The sequence below is a fragment of the Salvia hispanica genome, chromosome 6 (assembly GCF_023119035.1).
Source record: "Salvia hispanica cultivar TCC Black 2014 chromosome 6, UniMelb_Shisp_WGS_1.0, whole genome shotgun sequence".
NCBI classification, from domain to species: domain Eukaryota; kingdom Viridiplantae; phylum Streptophyta; class Magnoliopsida; order Lamiales; family Lamiaceae; genus Salvia; species Salvia hispanica.
The window spans coordinates 36,221,511-36,236,396 of record NC_062970.1 but is presented as its reverse complement, the minus strand read 5'-3'; the positions used below and the strand labels follow the sequence as shown (position 1 = coordinate 36,236,396).

Here is a 14,886-nt window from a genome sequence, read left to right as displayed (position 1 = left end):
AACTTTTGTTTATTTTTTGTAACTTCTGCCTAAAGTTTGAATTTTGGCTCGAAACCAGTACATAGTTTGGTGTCGAAAATTTAATTCAACTAGTCGGATTCTCACACGGAATGTACAATGATTAAATAAATTATAAGTATTTAATTGAATTGAATTACTAATTTGTAATTGTACTCTATTTCAGTAAATGTAACTGCACTTCGTATACTCAATACAAGAATCTAATGAGTTGATTTAAACTTTTCAATATTGGATTCTCAATCGTGGCCCAACTTGAAACTTTATGCAAAATTCGAAATTTTTAACTGAAAATGAAACGAAAGCTAATTCATTCAAAGCTAAGACCATGACCTATACCTTGTCATAAAAGCTATACTTAATACTCCTCAGGTCCATAATAAAATGTCAAATTATGGACAACAAGTTTTAACAAAATTATTAGCAATATATGTGAATGAAATTTAAATACAACATCATTTTAAATGGTGGGCAATGTAAGCGATTACTCCCTCCGTCCCGGAATAAGAGTCATATTTGGTTATGGCATGAGTTTTAAGAAATATAAAGAAAAATGGGTTAAATAAGTTAGTAGAGTATGAATCTCACTTATATATATTAGTTTATGGCAAAATGTGAATGAAATAAGTTGGTGGAATGTAGAGCCTATTAATTTATTATCTATGGTAAAAATGAAATATGACTTTTATTGTGGGACGAACCAAAATGACAAAACATGACTCTTATTGTGGGACGAAGGGGATGAGTATATAATTTTTTTATGAATAGATCAAAATAATATTATAAATTTAATTTTTCATGGATGATAAGCGAATATATATTAATACTATATTATTAGTAAAATTAGATGATAAATTTTTAAAATTATAAAAAGAGAAATAAAATGGAGGGGGCTGCACGCGTACTAAGTCGAAACGTGTTGAGGATTTCCGACAAATGCGGCTACTTGCCTGCTCTTTTATTTTCCATCGCTTGTTTGTGAATTTCATTTTTATGAAACAAAAATATAGCTCTCATATCTTTTTCTTCTTTTGTAAACACAACAAACACAATCATAATTGTTTTACTTAATTTGGTTATTTACCGCCGTTACATTTTAAGTTCAATTTTTAAGATCTTTTATTAGGCATATGTACAAAATACTAGTAATCAAATGTATGCCGTTAATTAAATAATCCTACATTATTATCAATATGTATGATATACACGACACCCAATTAGATACACTAATTACTGACTGTGCATGACCATACTATTTAAGAAATAATGTTCAAGTAAAAGTAAACATATATTCTAAATTCATAAATTATCATAGAAACAACTATACTATTACTACTAAAAATAAATCAATATATAGCTCACGGATTTTTAATTTCATATACTCCTAGTTAGCAAATAAACAGCTAAAACTATATATCAAGAAAAATTTTAAACTAAATAAATTGATCAATATTAGTAACTTCTATATTGACTAAATACGTACCCAAACTAACATTAAATCCTAACCAAAAAAATTTAGTAGTGTAAACATATTGTCACATGATATATCCAATCAATAAGAATTGCATAAACCACTTCTCTCTACCTTTTTTATTTAGAGGCTGACAATAAGAAACATCAAGCCCCAACCTAGTTCACTTCCAGCTGTTAACAAAATATTAACAAAAATTAAATTACAACTTGGTTGTGTAATAAACATACGAAGGTACATAACAAGAAAGAAGAAAAAGTAGAATATGTAGAGATACATTGAATGAACAACAAAGCTTTTGATTTTGTACACGGTAAATTTTGGCATTGAATAATTTTCAACAATTTTATAAATCTATCAATGTGTGGCACACTGGCATATATACTATACCATCATTATCATTTGTATACTTAATGCCTAAGGCCAAAGAGTGTTGGATTTAAAATGAAGTTGATTTATCAATTATAAAAAAAGAAAAGATAAGGGTTAGAGTAAGTCGTTAAGTTACTAATACAATTAATACTAATAATCTTGCTCAATTCCATCCTTGTTTTATATCCAAAGTCAGCGTCTTCCTCTTCTCTCCCTCTCTGTCTAAAACAAAACCATTCAACCTATCTTCCTCGAGAGGTGCATGATGAGAAAGTAGGTGGCATATAATTTCCAAAGCATACATGTGTAGCAACTTCATGAAGATGATGGACAACTACGAAGGCGATCTATCCGACATAGTCCGAGCTGCCGCTGCAGAAACACCGTCGCAAGAGGCGGGGGCGGCCCCGGAGTGGCAATTTTCAAGAAATTCGATCGACTACTCTCCCGAATATTTCGGCGATCCATTCACCTACATCAAAGATCCTCTCAATCAAGCCATAACCCCTCCAATTTCGGAGCACTTGTACAATTCGAGCATCGGAGGGGTGATCAGTTGCGATGGGGTGAGGAGACCCTCGAATATTTTCTCGAGGATGCTGCAGATATCTCCTAATGCGAAGCCATGTGAAAATCAAGACAAGAATCCTCCTCCTATTTTAGTGTCTAATAATGGGGGTTTGATTTCGGGCACTAGCTCTGCCTTGCAGATCTCGTCTCCGCCTAACGCGGGCACCAAAAGAAGGTGCGACTTTTTTTTTATTACTGAAATCATTATTTATCAATAATATTTGAGATATTGAAAATTTTCATCTTTCATTAATTAGGTGTGAGGATTTTGGGGGAATCACATGCCCTAAATAGGGTTTTTATTATATACTGTTTTCATTTGTTAAGATAATTAACACAAAACCCTTCAAAATTTGATCTTTTCCGGTGTTTAATTAATTAAGATAATGAATTGAAAACCCCATGCTACTGTTATTTGCACAAATGACTGTTTCTTGAAATCATATTCTCCATCATTTTTGGCCTTTTCTTATTCTTTCTTACATGGAAACAAAAAGGCAGCGCAGAAACTGCAACTGATCAATAAGTTCCGAAAAAAACACTGAAATTTTTATTGCAACAGTTTTACAAATCCAGACATGATATATTATAAGTTGAGAGTTCACTTTATGTCTAAAAGAAGGGGCTGAATTTGATGGTATATAATTTAGGAAAAGTCAGGCGAAGAAAGTAGTTTGTATTCCGGCACCAGCACCTGCAAACAGCAGAGCTACCGGAGAAGTTGTGCCATCGGATCTTTGGGCATGGCGGAAGTACGGACAGAAGCCCATCAAGGGTTCACCTTATCCTAGGTAATTTGACAATCGGATTTTTCTATTGCATATCATCCATAAACATATGTCATGTGAAACTCGGATATTCAGTTGCATCATTTTTCATGTCTTTAAGAACTATATAGTGCTTTTTTATTTGTGGAAATTCATAGAATTTGCATGTGTTTCTTGAGACATGTATTCCAATCATATCTATGGGTAAATGTATGCAATGTTGCATAGCAATGATAATACATAATTTTCTTGTAGTGTGTATTTTTACGAGTGAATATCAAAATTAATACTAGAACGTACATACATAGGAGTACATTATTAGACTATTAGTGATCATGAAGGATTAAGTATTCAAAAATATTACAATTATCTAGTAGTAATAAATGAGAATGTTAGTAGCTCACCTAATATCCTATTGTGTGATATCAAGAGTGATCAACTCATACACATGTTTGATTGTGTTTAAATCCGAAAATCTAACATTTTTACAATATCTACAGAGGCTACTACAGATGTAGTAGCTCCAAGGGTTGTTCGGCGAGAAAGCAAGTCGAACGGAGCAGAACCGATCCGAATATGCTTGTGATCACATACACCTCGGAGCACAACCACCCGTGGCCAACGCAGCGCAATGCCCTTGCCGGCTCCACCCGTTCTCAGCCAGCCAAGAGCGTCAAAGAAGAGGCCGATCGCAAGGAAACCTCCTCACCGATCCAGACCAACTGCAAAGAAGAGGCCGATCATCGCTTCGAACCCCCGTTCGATCCAGCCACCTACAAGCCAACTCAAGAGCAAGACAGCTTTTTTGCTGATTTGGGGGAAATTGGAGATGATCCCTTGAGTTTATTCGGACAAGGGTTTCCACCAGCAGATCATACTAATAATAATCATACTGATTTGGATCCATTTAGTTTCTATGATTGGACAACAACAACAGCGGAGGACTCGAGCCCGAAATCTTGAAATGGTTCCTTCAATTATCTTTGTACAATAGTTTAGGGGTGTTTTATGAGGTTTGGCCATGCATGAGAAACTATTTATCTTTCTATTCATTTTTTATAATTAATTTCAACAACAAAAATTTCCTCAGGATTTTTTTTTCTTATATTTATTTGGATTTATATTATTTTGTATCCTCTATTTCATTATTTTCCTGAAACTCTCACTAAAAAAATTGATTTATAGAGTGACATAATTTGGAATGAAAGATGAGTCATATCATAGGATTTAACCTAGAAAATATCCGTGTACGTCCCGTATAATTAATGTAACAATATGTCGAATTGAATCATTTTTGTATTGTCAAATTATATGCAAATTAAGCCGAATGTTTAGGAAACGGAAACATAAGTTACGAGCTTTTTTTTGCATTAGGAACTCAAGAAAGGGATTGGCTTTGTTTTGGTTTAGAGAGGGGGAAAAGATTAGTGAAGTTAGTTAATGTTAAATTGGTGGATGGGACAGAAAGGTGAGGAACAGATGGTTGGAATAGTTGAGACAAGTACATTTTTCAGACACGAATGGAAAGCTCATAGAAGTGACTTGATGTGAGATGGGGACTCCCACTGCGATGAATCATTCTTCATTTTTATGATTTGCAATACATTTTTTAGTTCAATTTATAAATTACTCGTACGTGACTTTTTGTTGTTATTGAGGTGATATTATTGTTGCGATGTGATTTAAAGGATGGCCTTTTCTTGCCTCCACAAGACTTGTACTATTCATTTTCCTACCAACTTAAAAGAGGAAAAAATTAGGAGGAAATCAGTCATAATTTTATGTAATACAGAGTAATTTTATAAGTTAGAAGAACGTGAGTTTCTTTTATCAAACATAGTACCGTCTGAGATCATAGTATATCACACTTTGATTCAACGAATCAATTTTTATATATTTTTTCCATTTATTGTAGAAATCACAAAATAATAAAGAAATTGATGTTAAAAAAATGAAAAGGTAAGAGAGTGATATGAGTAAAACTCGTATTGGAGATTAATGGCGAGAAATCGCCAGATAAAAGAGGTCCTTTCGCGGAAGGAATTCCGTCGAGCAACTGATGAACAAATACTAGGAAAAGTAAATTGCAGAAAAATTAAAATATGATAAAAGATAATTTTATTTCTTCAATGATTCAAAAGATAACAACGACTTCTATTTAGAATAGGAATAACCTATATTAATGATCAAGAAATAGGAAACATATTCCAAATCAATAATATATGAAATAATAGAGATACTCGGATATTATGTACATAATAGATATACTCGTATCAACTCCCCCACGGTTAAATCCACCTTGCCCTCAAGGTGGAAACGATGTAGCGAAGAGCGTCACAAACAAAAGCTTTTGCCAGATATTTCCTCCTGGATCAACCGCCTCAAAAATAGGAGTACGAGAAAGAATAAAGTTTTTGACACAAAAAAAAATGGAGTATTTTTTTATTACAATAGATTTGATATACCATTGTTTCGGTATTTTTAACCACCAATCGACACATTTTATATCACCGTTAACTCCGATAAAAGAAACACTCACACATACATCCTTTTTTGAATTGTGCAGATGGTAAAAAACTTATATGTAGAAATGAAAATTAGGATAAAAACAAAAAAAATACCCCATTATTAAAAAAAACTAAGTTAAAGTGGAAGCGCTCATTCATTGGACGAGATGCCGTGTAATTATGCGTCCATGTGTATGTTGAGTTTTTTTATTCTTCTTTTAATTGTGTAATGATATATTTTTTATAAATGTGTGATGAGATTTCCTTGTGCGCATTTGAGTAGTTTTTATTGGAGAAACTGTTTGTGATGGGAAATAAATCTAACATAAAGTTTTTCCATTTAACTAAATTTAAGGCTTTTAGAAGTTGTGCCAAATTATTTACATCGATACATGGACTACAATAATACTAGATGTCTTTTGCAATGATTTCGTAACTCGTGTTACACCTCTACCTTTACAAACCCATTTTAACTACCAGTACTATAAACATGAGGAATTGAGAATCAAAAAATTGCTCTGTTCTTGCATTTCATGTGTCACAATAATTAATGTATGTATCTGTTAATAATGGGTTAGAGACTTAGAGTCGTATGATCTACCTATATAGGAGTATTTACTTGAGAAAACTATAATTTACACATAATAGTTAAGACACTACAATCATGTGATAATTTATTTAGTTAAAAAAAATATACGGAGCATACTACGTATTACCAAAACAAGTTAAAAAGCCAACCTCATTAAAATACTAATCATAATCAAACACACAACCTAATATAGGAAACTCCCTAAGATTTGCACGTCCAATCTGAGCTACAAGCCAAATGTCCATGAAAGTTAAATTTGGGACCTACATACCTAATCTCTAATCTCATAAATTTAATTTAAAATACAATAATTTAAAATTAATTTAAAAACAAAAAAAAATAATATAATGAACTGATGACCCACCCCAACAGAGTGTCCCTCTGCACTTGAACTCGTGCTCCTAAAACATCTTTTCAAACATCAACAGATTAGACACCTAAATTATTAGCAACATTTATCTTTTCGTCCTATTTAAATAATCTTTTACTACCAGTCGGCGTAGCATGATAATGAATTTATTATTTTATATAATTAACCGTCATTTGGGGGTTGTTATTAAGCAATAATGACTATAAGTATTACTTATATCATAGTGAAATAATGTCAACTGAATCTCACTTGCATAACATTGTACGTATCACATGATATATTATATTAAGAAGAAGAAGAACGCTTTTTCTTGCCTTTCTCTCCAATAATATATCCAAGTTATACTGTATATTTTAGTTCATAAACATCAAGTCCTAGAGTTCAATTTTTAAACTTACCATTTCCCCAATCAAATAATTAAGAAACCTTGATTTTGAATTTAAATTTGAAATGATGTGCAATTGACCAAAAGTATATTTAATTATTGACAAGAAAATTATCTATATTTTTATTGTAACCTTTCATTACACGCCCGTAAAATTTTGATTTATTTAAAGTCTAACCATAACCAGAAGTCTTATAGTAGTTGTGAGATTAACACAAATTTAAACCAATTACTCCATATAAATTAAATAGAACTTAATTGATAGGAGTAGACGAGTAGTGGACTAGTGGTAACTGATAAGGATTAGATTGAGATTCTTGAATGATGATCTGAATGAGTTAATTGAAAAGAAAATAATGAGATTTGATTTCTTTTGCAAGATTCATTTAATTTTGATTTGAGTTGATAGTATTGTAAAGTGGGTTCAACTTTCAAATCAAATTTCTTGTCAGTGTGGAAACATCCCATCAAGATAAGGTTATTCAATTCCATCCCATCAAGGGTTCAAAATGCTTGCATGCCTAATTAATTTTTCTTTTTCAAGCCAACGATCACAATTAGGCAAGAATAAATAGTCAAGAATGAATTAGATTTCAAATTTTCAACCAACTACTAGTATTACTTATCCAAAAATACCCAAAGCTGTACAACTCTATTTCCACAAGTTCATTGATATTTCAAAGTAGAGTGGAGTACTATATGATTATCGAATATTTGATAGAGTATTTGAAAGGGGTGCTTCTAACTAAATATGGATTTTATTATATTTTATTTTATATTATAAGTTCTTTTGTAGGTTGTGGGTTAAGGTGGGTGGGGTTTGAGGGGCTACATTTTTTCCCATCCACATGAAATAAGAGAAACCCTTGTGTTTTTTTGAATGAATGAATAGGTCAAGATATAACAGTACTATCTTTGAAAACCAATTTAATTACATGTTTAAAAGTAGAACAACTTTGATGGGATGGGTTGCAATAATTAAGCCCATTTACAGATTTGGCAGCATTTCAAAATTGAAGCCCAAATTCTTATGGGCTGAACAATATGATTGAGCATATTACTTATATATTGTATTTGTGACGTACACATATAGGGTTAATTAATTAAATAAAACAGATTATAATTATCTAAATTATTCATGAGGTTATCGAAAAAACTCACTTTGACCTAGCTAGTACATAAAAAATGAAAGTTTTCATAACAAATGAAAGTTTTCATAACAAAAAGAAATGAATAACTTAAAATAAAAAACATGAAAACAAACTAAACAATTAAATTCCCGAGGTAGAATTTTTTGATTTTTTTTAGTCTTGGGCGAATCCTTGATCCGTCTTGCTTGAATTCCTCTTTGAACTAGCACATAAATAAATTGATGAAATATGATATAAACTGGATGGTTCAAAGTTTTGCTAAAGCGTATGAACTATCTAAAATTCGAAGCTCACCTTTATATAGTTCGGCCGTGGGAATAAATACACCAAAAAATAAATAAAAAATCCAAAATAAATTAGAAATTTTTGGCCATTGAGCTCTGAAAATGTCTATAACAAAACACCACCTTTTTTAATTTTAATTCATAAATCTGATAAATCGGTTGCTCCCTTAATCAAACTCTTTGATTATTTCAATATTAGATGACACTAGATCATCTAAATCCAATTAAGAAATTGGAGGAATGCTTTGCATATCTCCAAAGAAATGATCTTGATCAACCATCTTCTTGACCTTGGCCAATCTCTCAAAATTCCCATTAAAATACTTCTCCCCCCAACCAATAGCTCGCGAATAGCTCCGTTCGCCCTTCTTCTGAAACCCTAAATCAAGATCCCTATAATTCAAGTAAGCCCTTTGCGGCGAAGACGAAACATATGGCTCCATGAAATCATACATCTCCCTACTCCACTTCAAATGTTTCTTCTCCTTTTCGCCCTCATCCCATATATGTTGAACAAATTCCCTTTCCTATGAGGAAAAGGAGTCACATTTTCCCGCCATAAGGATCCATGATCACGTACACCGAGTTCTCCTTCACCAGCCGCTCATTGATCCCGTGGTACGCGGATTTTGGTAAAGGCACCGTGGCGAAGTCCGATTTCCCCTTCATGCTGTTGACCTTATACTTCATTGTCCTATTCAGAAGAATCTCCAAGGGCTGGTTTGTGTAGGAAGAGAAGTAGAGAGTTGAGTTGATCCAGCTCATCTCCTCGCAATCCGCCTCTTGTAACCCTAATTCTGGGAAATTTGTGTTCATCAATTCTAATAAATCTTTTGCATTTCCGAGGAAGAGGGAATTGAAGTAGACACGTGCGAATATTGGCTTGTTTTGGGTGTTCTTTTCAACGTTGTTTGATAGGATAATCCGGATGAATAGATCATTAGGTAGCTTGTTTGCTATTTTTTGCCACTTGTCGACGACCTCAATCCCCGTGTCATCTAATTAAGTCTTTGTGCATGGTGAAACCGTGGCCAACGGAGGGACTCGGACGAGCTGGACCCGCCACGCGAGTATGATGCCGAAGCTGGCCCCACCCCTCCTCTGATGGCCCAGAAAAGATCCTCGCCCATCAATTCCCTGTCGAGGATCTCGCCTTTCGCATTCATGATTTTTGCGTCCGCTAGGCCGTATGCCACCACCGCTGATGTGGCCCCCCACGCCCACGCTAGGGCATAACCCCGCAGGGAAGGCGTGGGAGTCACTCTTATTGGCGATGTTGTGGTACAATTCGCCAAGTGTGGCCCCGGCCTGGACCCAAGCCGTCTCATCATCCATGTTAATGGTGATGGAACGGAGGTTGACTAGGTCAATGAGCACCAACCGGTGCCTTGACCGGTAGGATAGGCCCTCAAAGTCGTGGCCCCTGCTTAGTACCCTTATTTGGAAGGCGTGGGCCCGTGCGCATATTATGGCGGCTTTTGATTTGGTGGTTGTTGGTCGGAGTAACAATGAATTTGGGCCTTTGATGAATAGAATTTTTCCATCTAGCGTTGTGTATCAAAGGTTGGAAGAGATTGAAATACGATGGAGAATGAAGCGAATAGACATATTTGGATGTATTAGTATGGAACGATGAAGATTGTTTGGACATGCATTTAACAAATTCCTCTAGATGTGCCAAGCAAAATCCAATTAAAATGGATAGATACAACATGAAATGCTGCAGCGTATGAGAGGCCATTGTTCTATTGTTAAGAAACGAACAATCAGAAATATTTTGAGTCCTAAATTTTTCACAATTTTTAGTTTACCATAAGATTCAACATAAGCATAAATATTTGAACGTATAGCATGTCTTTTGAGTACATTAACAAGAAACTGCAGTTGTTATATATCAGTGATCAATTGCACCAAACGCTTAAAAAAATGCATAGTTATTGTTCATCCCAACATGTAACATTTTTTTATTTATTATCCTTTCATCTTATAACCGAAGTCTTTAATTGCTGCATGATAGATATATATGTGCTATCCATGCAGCAATTATTACATTTTAATTTGTAGTACTTTGTTCTTTATTTTCAAGTTCATCAATAAAATTTCAAAATTAGTCCACCCGCAAAAAATAAAATAAAAGCTCAAACTCTACTTGTGAATTTTGTGTGCGTATATTGATCTAGTGGTATAGTGATTAATATTCAAGATCGTAGGGCTCGGATTCGAATCCACCATGACACGATCTTTAAATTTATGCTCATTTATAAAAAAAAAATAACTTACATGAATCTTCTTCGAATTTTATTTAGCCCAAGGCTCAAGAGAGCCTAACACTGAAATAAATATAAACAAAAATATAATAGCCCAAGGTCCGAGAAAGCCCAACAGTGAAATAAATAAAGAGCCCAATAACTTAACATGAATCTTCTTCAAATTTTATGATCTTACAATGATAAAATTATTTAGCCTAATAATTAATCCTGATACTAGAATTATATTCAAATATAATCATATATGCACATCGGCTATTTCAACAGTACTTTTAGTTTGAAGGCAGTGTCCCAAACACCCAGTCCCAAAATGTTGTAGTAACTCCAAATCCTTTCTCTTGCATTCTGAAGTGATGACTCATGTGGTATCGCTTCTATACAATACAACCACAAAAAAAATCATACTATAACTCACAAAGTTTATTTTATTATAATCATAAATATAGGCACTGGTTTAAAATAATGTAAAAAGTAATAATACGCCTAGCAAATATGTAAATGAAATAAATGTACCTCGAGTAGAAGAGGGGTGGATGATTTTGCATGGTGCAGGTGATAGTGTGTGCAATCGTAGAGTATATATCCCAACACTTCACCTCCGATCAAAGCAGACAGATACGGTTCAGCTATAAAAAGCTTCGTTATATACCAAACCTGTACACACACACAGAGAATTAGTTGGAAGGCATTGGGATTTGGGGATATCTCTTATTAATAATAATTTCAATAAAATAGAATAATATCATTTGAATTACACAACAACATTCAAATTTAAAAACACCTACTCCAAATTGACGACATAAAAAATGATACAAAATTAACGAACATTGCCTAGTTCAAGCTACGCAAGAATGGAAAACTATTTTTGGATATGACATATATTGATAAAGGGCAGTGATAAAATGCAAACTTATATATTGTACAAACTCAAAACTTTTCAACACAGCTTCATCACAGTTTTAATACAATATCAATACAGTCTAAAATTTCAAGATTTTAATGTCAACACAATGTCAACACAATATCAACACAACATCAATCATTGACTACCGTTGAAATTCTGTTGACATTTTCCTGTTGATGATTTTTGGGATCTGTTGACATTTTTCAATGATACAGATCATTATTTTGAGTTTGTACAATATTTAGAGTTTTCATTTGATCACATTCCTATTGATAAATGAGTTTGAATTTGGTGTAAATTGGATATTACTTAGAAGAGTGAACTACATAAATGGTACCTGATCTTTCACTTTTGCACATAAATGATACCCGATCTTTATTTTATATCGTTTTTGGTACCCAGTGACAAAAATAATCCTAGGTACCAAATATGTGATTTTTTTTCTTGGATGATGTTTTTGGAAATTTCAATTAAATAGTACCAAATATGTGATTATTTTTTCTTCCTTTCTTATTTCTCTTTTGAGTGAACTACAAAAATAGTCTCTGGACTATGTGTTTATCTCGCAATTGAACCCTGGACTTAAAAAATATCCCCAGACAACCCTAGACTAAGCGTTTATTTCAAAATTGGTATTTTTTCACTGTTTCATGACGAAAATACCCTTTTAGGGGGTTTTAGGAGGTTTGGGCAATTTAGTCTTTTTACACTTTAAATCTGATATTATTTCAGTGATGTACTAAATCTGATATTATTTCAAAATTATCATTCTTCTTCCCTTTTTCCATCCTTCACTTTGTTTCTTTATTTCAATATTAAATTTAATTTTATAATATTAAATTTTAAATTTCAATTTTTAAATATCAATAAATTTTTATTAATTATTAAAATTACTATTAGGGTTTAGGGTTTAGGGTATGACGACGTCTTAGTTTTAATCAATATTTAATAGTTTTAATCATAAATAGATCATATAACACGATTTATTTTGAGATAAATATGCATCTAATGTAAGACTAATATAATTTTCATTTATTAATTTGAAAACAATCAAAATTAACTAGAAAATTTCAACAAAAATTTTCCTATATCAAATTTTTAGTCAACTTCATAATTTTTAATCACAAGCAATTATAACAACCGAACGAAGGCTAAATAGAATAACTCTTATTTTTCCATCATGATTAATCTGTACTTCTTCAATTCAGGTGAATATTATATTAAATAACAAAAACTAATAGTTTCAATATTTATAGTGTCCATAAATTAATAGTTTTAATTAAAAAACTTTATTGATATTTAAAAATTGAAATTTAAAATTTAATTTTATAAAATTAAATCTAATATTGAAATAAAGAAACAAAATGAAGGATGACAAAAGGGAAGAAGAATGATAATTTTGAAATAATATCAGATTTAGTACATCAATGAAATAATATCGAGATTTAAAGTGTAAAAGGACCAAATTGCCCAAACCCCCTAAAAGAGTATTTTCGTCACGAAACAGTGAAAAATGACCAATTTTGAAATAAACGCTTTAGTCCAGAGTTGTCTAAGGATATTTTTAAAGTCCAGGGTTCAATTGCGAGATAATGCATAGTCCAAGGACTATTTTTGTAGTTCACTCTTCTCTTTTTCTTATTTAGTTTCTTCTTCTATCCTTTTTCTCATTTTCTTCTTTCTTTTTAGTATTTTTATCTTCCTTTCTTTTTTCTTTTTTCTCCTTAGTTTATGTGTCTTCTTCCTCCTTTTTTCTTTTTTCTTCTTTTCTTCTTTCTTTTTAGTGTTCTATTCAATTATTTAAAGTAATTAAATTAATTGAATATTTTTTATTAAATTATTTTATACTCATTTTAAGGTTGAAACACCTAACTAAAAATATTCAACTTTTTATATCATTACAATTCACAATGTTAAATTTTTATTAAATCTATATATTGATTAGTTACTAATTTTAAGTAAAATAATAATGATAATAATAATAATAATAATAATAATAATAATAATAATAATAATAATTATTATTATTATTATTATTATTATTATTATTATTATTATTAGTATTATTATTATTAGAGTGAACTACAAAAATGGTCCCTGGACTATGGGTTTATCTCGCCCATAGTCCCTGGACTTTAAAAATATCGCCAGTAGTCCCTGGACTAAGGGTTTATCTCGAAATTGGTCCTTTTGGCTTTTTTGGTACGAAAATGCCCTTTTGAGGGGTTTTGGAGGGTTTGGGCAATTTGGTCTTTTTACACTTTTAACATTTTAAATATGATATTATTTCAGTTATGTACTAAATTTGATATTATTTCAAAATTATCATTCTTCTTCCCTTTTGTCATCCTTCACTTTGTTTCTTTATTTCAATATTAGATTTAATTTTATAAAATTTTAAATTTTAATTTTTAAATATCAATAAAAAATTTTAATTACAAAAATTATTAAATAAAAAAAATTAATAGTCATAATCAATATTTGAAAGTATATAATATTTAATCAATATGACAACGACTTAGTTTTAATCAATATTTAATAGCTTTAATCATAAATATATCATATAACACGATTTATTCTGAAATAAATATGCATCTAATGTAAGACTAATATAATTTTTGTTTATTAATTTGAAAACAATCAAAATTTACTAATAATTTTCAACAAAAATACTCCTATATAAAAATTTTAGTAGGATCAAATTTTTAGTCAACTTCATAATATTCAATCACAAGCAATTATAACAACCGAACGAAGGCTAAATAGAATAGCTCTTATTTTTCCATCATGATTAATATTATTTGTGTGTACTTCAATTCAGCTGAATATTATATTAAATAACAAAAATTAATAGTTTTAATCAATATTTATAATGTCCATGAATTAGTAGTTTAATTAAAATTTTTATTGATATTTAAAAATTAAAATTTAAAATTTAATTTTATAAAATTAAATATAATATTGAAATAAAAAAACAAAGTGAAGGATGACAAAATGGAAGAAGAATGATAATTTTGAAATAATATCAAATTTAGTACATAACTGAAATAATATCAGATTCAAAATGTTAAAAGTGTAAAAAGACCAAATTGCCCAAAACCCTCAAAACCCCCAAAAGGGCATTTTCGTACCAAAAAAAGTCAAAAGGACCAATTTCGAGATAAACCCTTAGTCCAGGGACTACTGACGATATTTTTAAAGTCCAGGGACTATGGGCGAGATAAACCCATA

General features: G+C 31.4%; 2 protein-coding genes and 1 long non-coding RNA gene across 3 annotated transcripts; 1 reads left to right on the top strand and 2 right to left on the bottom strand.

Annotated features, from left to right (window-relative positions):
• The first annotated feature begins 2,051 nt into the window (after nucleotides 1–2,051).
• On the top strand, nucleotides 2,052–4,287 carry LOC125197012 (probable WRKY transcription factor 14). The gene is made up of 3 exons (XM_048095701.1): nucleotides 2,052–2,606; nucleotides 3,082–3,222; nucleotides 3,699–4,287. Exons 1-3 carry the CDS (start codon nucleotides 2,164–2,166, stop codon nucleotides 4,159–4,161), a joined length of 1,047 nt encoding a protein of 348 aa, XP_047951658.1. The 5' UTR covers nucleotides 2,052–2,163; the 3' UTR covers nucleotides 4,162–4,287.
• Nucleotides 4,288–8,708: 4,421 nt separating this feature from the next.
• On the bottom strand, nucleotides 8,709–9,819 carry LOC125195229 (berberine bridge enzyme-like 22). The gene is made up of 3 exons (XM_048093410.1): nucleotides 9,511–9,819; nucleotides 9,067–9,381; nucleotides 8,709–9,011 (listed from the first exon to the last, which is right to left on the bottom strand). Exons 1-3 carry the CDS (start codon nucleotides 9,817–9,819, stop codon nucleotides 8,709–8,711), a joined length of 927 nt encoding a protein of 308 aa, XP_047949367.1.
• Nucleotides 9,820–10,790: 971 nt separating this feature from the next.
• LOC125192195 lies at nucleotides 10,791–11,400 on the bottom strand. The gene is made up of 2 exons (XR_007171319.1): nucleotides 11,265–11,400; nucleotides 10,791–11,125 (listed from the first exon to the last, which is right to left on the bottom strand). It is a non-coding gene; the product is annotated as an uncharacterized LOC125192195 (long non-coding RNA).
• Between the last annotated feature and the right edge of the window lie 3,486 nt (nucleotides 11,401–14,886).

Excerpts from the sequence above, each read along its gene's own strand:
- LOC125197012 (XM_048095701.1), top strand. The coding sequence starts at position 2,164 with ATGTGTAGCAACTTCATGAAGATGATGGACAACTACGAAGGCGATCTA. Across the intron at positions 2,607-3,081 it reads AACGCGGGCACCAAAAGAAG|GAAAAGTCAGGCGAAGAAAG; the intron begins GTGCGACTTTTT and ends TATATAATTTAG. Across the intron at positions 3,223-3,698 it reads AAGGGTTCACCTTATCCTAG|AGGCTACTACAGATGTAGTA; the intron begins GTAATTTGACAA and ends CAATATCTACAG.
- LOC125195229 (XM_048093410.1), bottom strand. The coding sequence starts at position 9,819 with ATGGATGATGAGACGGCTTGGGTCCAGGCCGGGGCCACACTTGGCGAA. Across the intron at positions 9,382-9,510 it reads GAGTCCCTCCGTTGGCCACG|AACACCCAAAACAAGCCAAT; the intron begins GTTTCACCATGC and ends AACGTTGAAAAG. Across the intron at positions 9,012-9,066 it reads GGCTGGTGAAGGAGAACTCG|GAAAGGGAATTTGTTCAACA; the intron begins GTGTACGTGATC and ends TTTTCCTCATAG.